Source organism: Chaetura pelagica, unplaced genomic scaffold, assembly GCF_000747805.2.
Source record: "Chaetura pelagica isolate M959 unplaced genomic scaffold, ChaPel_1.0 scaffold143, whole genome shotgun sequence".
Classification (NCBI taxonomy): Eukaryota; Metazoa; Chordata; class Aves; order Apodiformes; family Apodidae; genus Chaetura; species Chaetura pelagica.
This window is the reverse complement of record NW_009952701.1, coordinates 1,053,394-1,056,680: the sequence shown is the minus strand read 5'-3', so window position 1 is coordinate 1,056,680 and position 3,287 is coordinate 1,053,394. Positions and strand designations below refer to the sequence as shown.

Genomic DNA, 3,287 nt, shown 5'->3' with positions numbered 1-3,287 from the left:
AGGGAAATGGATGTGTGAGAGGTTTTTCTCTCATCTCAATATAACTGTACTTTTGCTCATTTTGAATAAAAGTATATTTCCTTTTCAGCAGCTAATTCTAGGTTTAGAACACTAATGCTACTAATTGATTAGCCATTTGAAGGCACCAGTTGCCAAGGGGCTTAGTGTAAATTGTTCTGTTTTCAGGGGTTATTTTGTTACTTGTCTGGTCTTGTCACAAGCATCTTACTTTTCTTGTCTCCCTTTGACACTTAGACAAGTGATACATTGGTAAAAAGCACATGACATGTAAGAAGCCCAAGCTAAACAAACTTGATCTAGAAATACCAACGTGCCTGTGTGTATTATATGTAAAAGCTGATTTGTATGGAGCCCATCCCTTAGGGAGCAGGGTATGGGTGTGAATGCAAAGCTTTGCCTGTTCTTGTGGGAACTGTTACCTCTGGCTACAGGCAATGCCACACACAGAGCAGCTGTGTTGCATTGCAGATAGACCTTGGGCATGTTGCAGCAAAGTGTGAAGGATTTATCTGATAAAGGCAGGTGCCAGGTACCTGCAGCAGTTGTACAATCTGACGCTGGTCTGAGAGAAAGAGAATAAAAAACTAAGTAACAAAGCCAAATCCTTTATGCCTTTATATCCCCACATAGATGTGTGTTCCTGCTTTTGAGGGGTGAGAGTTATAGCACTGAAATGGATTAGCTGGAGGGACAGTTGTCTTGTCTTTGGTCCACTGAAAGAAAATCTTCCCATCTCAGGACTTGCCTTCTATAAAGAAATGTTGAGTGAGTGGAAGGATTTCTTATAAAGAGTGGGGCTGGAAAGTCAGAAAGCATCTGGTAAGAGTCTGGAAATAGTGAGAAACATTTCTATAGAACTATTATATCTCTTGGTAACTTATATAGGGACAGCATTCCCTTCCAACCACACAAAGAGAAGCAGTTGGGGTTTGTGAGACGCTCAGCTGTGAAGTGAGGAGGCCATTTGGGCTAATTTTCTTGTGGGCAGTGGCTGTTGCAGGATGTGTCATGCTGGGAGCACAGGAGTGGAGGTGACTTGTCTGGATTCCTCATTCTGCCGCCCGAGCTTCCCTGGTGTCACCAAACGGCTGGATTATGGGAGATTATGTAGCAAAGCAGGCTGTGAAAGTGTACAAAAGCAGCACCAGATGTGAGGGAGAAACTCTCCAGGCTGATGCTTTGCACTGCAGGGCACTGTGAATTTACAGAAACATTTCAGGAATTTAGAAATCTTCTGTAGCTTGCTAGGGCTTGCACAGCAGGACAAAGGAACGTGCATCTGGCCTTGATGACAGCAGCAGCAGGAGAAGATGGCTGGAGGAGGCAGTGATCTGTACTTGTGTGAAATTAGGTTCTTGAACAAGTGTTGTCACTTTTCTTGCAGGTGATTGCCCTTGTGATGGATTCCTTCACAGATATTGATATCTTTGGTGACCTCCAGGATGCCTACAACAACCGCAAAGTCCCTGTCTATATCCTTCTTGACCAGGACTTTCTACCCCATTTCTTGGAAATGTGCAAGAATTTGGGAGTTTGCCCTGAGCAGGAAAGTGTAAGTACTAAATATGGGTGGGTATGAGGGTTGTTTTCATTTTTTGTGGTATGACTTAGTGTTATGGGTGTCAAAGATATCCGTACATAAAACATGAGGCTTCCTTGAAAGACTGAAGCATCTTGTTTCTTAGATAACTGATATAAAAGGGTATTTTCTGAAATACTTCTCAGCTCCTGAAGATCAGGGCTTGATATCACATGGTTTCTCACAGTTTTTCAGTCTCTAATCCAGCATCCAGCCCACAAACTCAGCAAAAAACATGTAGAAAAGGCACATCTACTCCTACCCTCCACTACCCATAGGTAGGAGCTACAGCAATGCTGGTGTGCTGGGCAGTGTGCACTGTGAGCCCTGTCCTGAAGAAGCAGCCATTTCCAAGCATTTGATTTTGCAAGATCTAAGTAGTTTTATTTTTTCACTCGAAGAGGTGCTTGCTGAGGAAAACAGAAACACAGGAAACCCAAAGGTGGAATAGCTTTGGTAACATCTCTTTTTTTCACTAAGGCATAATTGCTTTCTTTTAGAAGAGCTTGTGACCCAGTGGTTTACTTAATTCCTCTGGATATAAATGGACATGACTGTGTCATGGCTTGTCTTGGACAGGCTTATGTACACCCCAGTGAGAGTTCCTCTGGGTGAGGAAACACTCCTGTCTTCATGGGTGGTAATTAATTAGAACTGGCTGTTCTCTCCTAAGCTAACAGAACTTCAGCAGTATAACTCACAGACAATGTAAGGAAGTTAATTTAATGCCTGTCTTCCATAGTATGTGTAGCTGCTTTTAGGTATAATTGCTAAGCAGAACTTTTTGGAAGTTAAATCTGATGTTACTTTTTCTTTTCTGAAACAGCTCATGAGAGTTCGAACTCTCACGGGGAACACGTACTACATGAGATCAGGTGCCAAAATTATTGGGAAAGTCCATGAGAAGTTCATGTTAATTGATGGCATTAGAGTGACAACAGGCTCCTACAGGCAAGTATTGGGGTCTGCTGGTGCCTAATGCACCCATAGAAAGGGGGGGGGTTCTGCAAGAAGGGTGTATTAACTTTGCTTTTTCCCTTGTATTAATGAATGCCAATGGCAAGTGGACTAGTTTGAGCTAAGTTGGACTAACACAAAACTCTGAACAGCTTTGGAAAGCTGATTTACACTATTTGTAGCTAGCAAAGCACTTGACCATGGCTAAATAGAGCTCTTTCTGAAGAAGACAGTGAATTGTCTGTTGACTTCATACCTTTCTTATACACACCTTTTCTAAGATTAGTCTTGCTACCTCTAACTGTGTTGCAATACCCTGGAGATTCACATTGAATCTTTGTTTGTTTTCAATAGTTTCACCTGGTCTGATGGGAAGCTGAACAGCAGTAACTTGCTGCTATTATCAGGCCAAGTGGTTGAACATTTTGACCTCCAGTTCAGGATTCTTTATGCCCAGTCAATGCCCATCAGCCCTAAGTGGCCATCCAGCTGCAGGAACAGTGGAATATTTGATCACCTGGCAAACAGGATAGAGTCCCCTAAAGAATATACTGTGGAAGGCAACTTGAGAGCAGAATTTGCCAGATTGTCCAGTACTCCAAAGAAACTGCTGAAAGAACTTGATCTGGCTGAAGATACCCCTGGAGGCAAACTTTGTAACTTGGGGCATTCTTGCCTCTGTGAAGAGCAGTGGTTCCGTGATCAAGAGGCCATGGTGGAACGGAAGAGC

At 42.9% G+C, this 3,287-nt stretch overlaps 1 protein-coding gene across 1 annotated transcript in view; it reads left to right on the top strand.

Annotated features, from left to right (window-relative positions):
- LOC104385586 (protein FAM83D-like) overlaps positions 1 to 3,287 on the top strand; it is a gene marked incomplete at its 5' end in the record, with an annotated part of 6,683 nt that overhangs the window by 1,499 nt on the left and 1,897 nt on the right. Inside the window, 2 exons of the mRNA XM_009994054.1 lie at positions 1,406 to 1,573; positions 2,427 to 2,551. Of these exons, the coding sequence (XP_009992356.1) occupies positions 1,406 to 1,573; positions 2,427 to 2,551 (293 nt within the window). The remainder of the gene's footprint in view (positions 1 to 1,405; positions 1,574 to 2,426; positions 2,552 to 3,287) is intronic.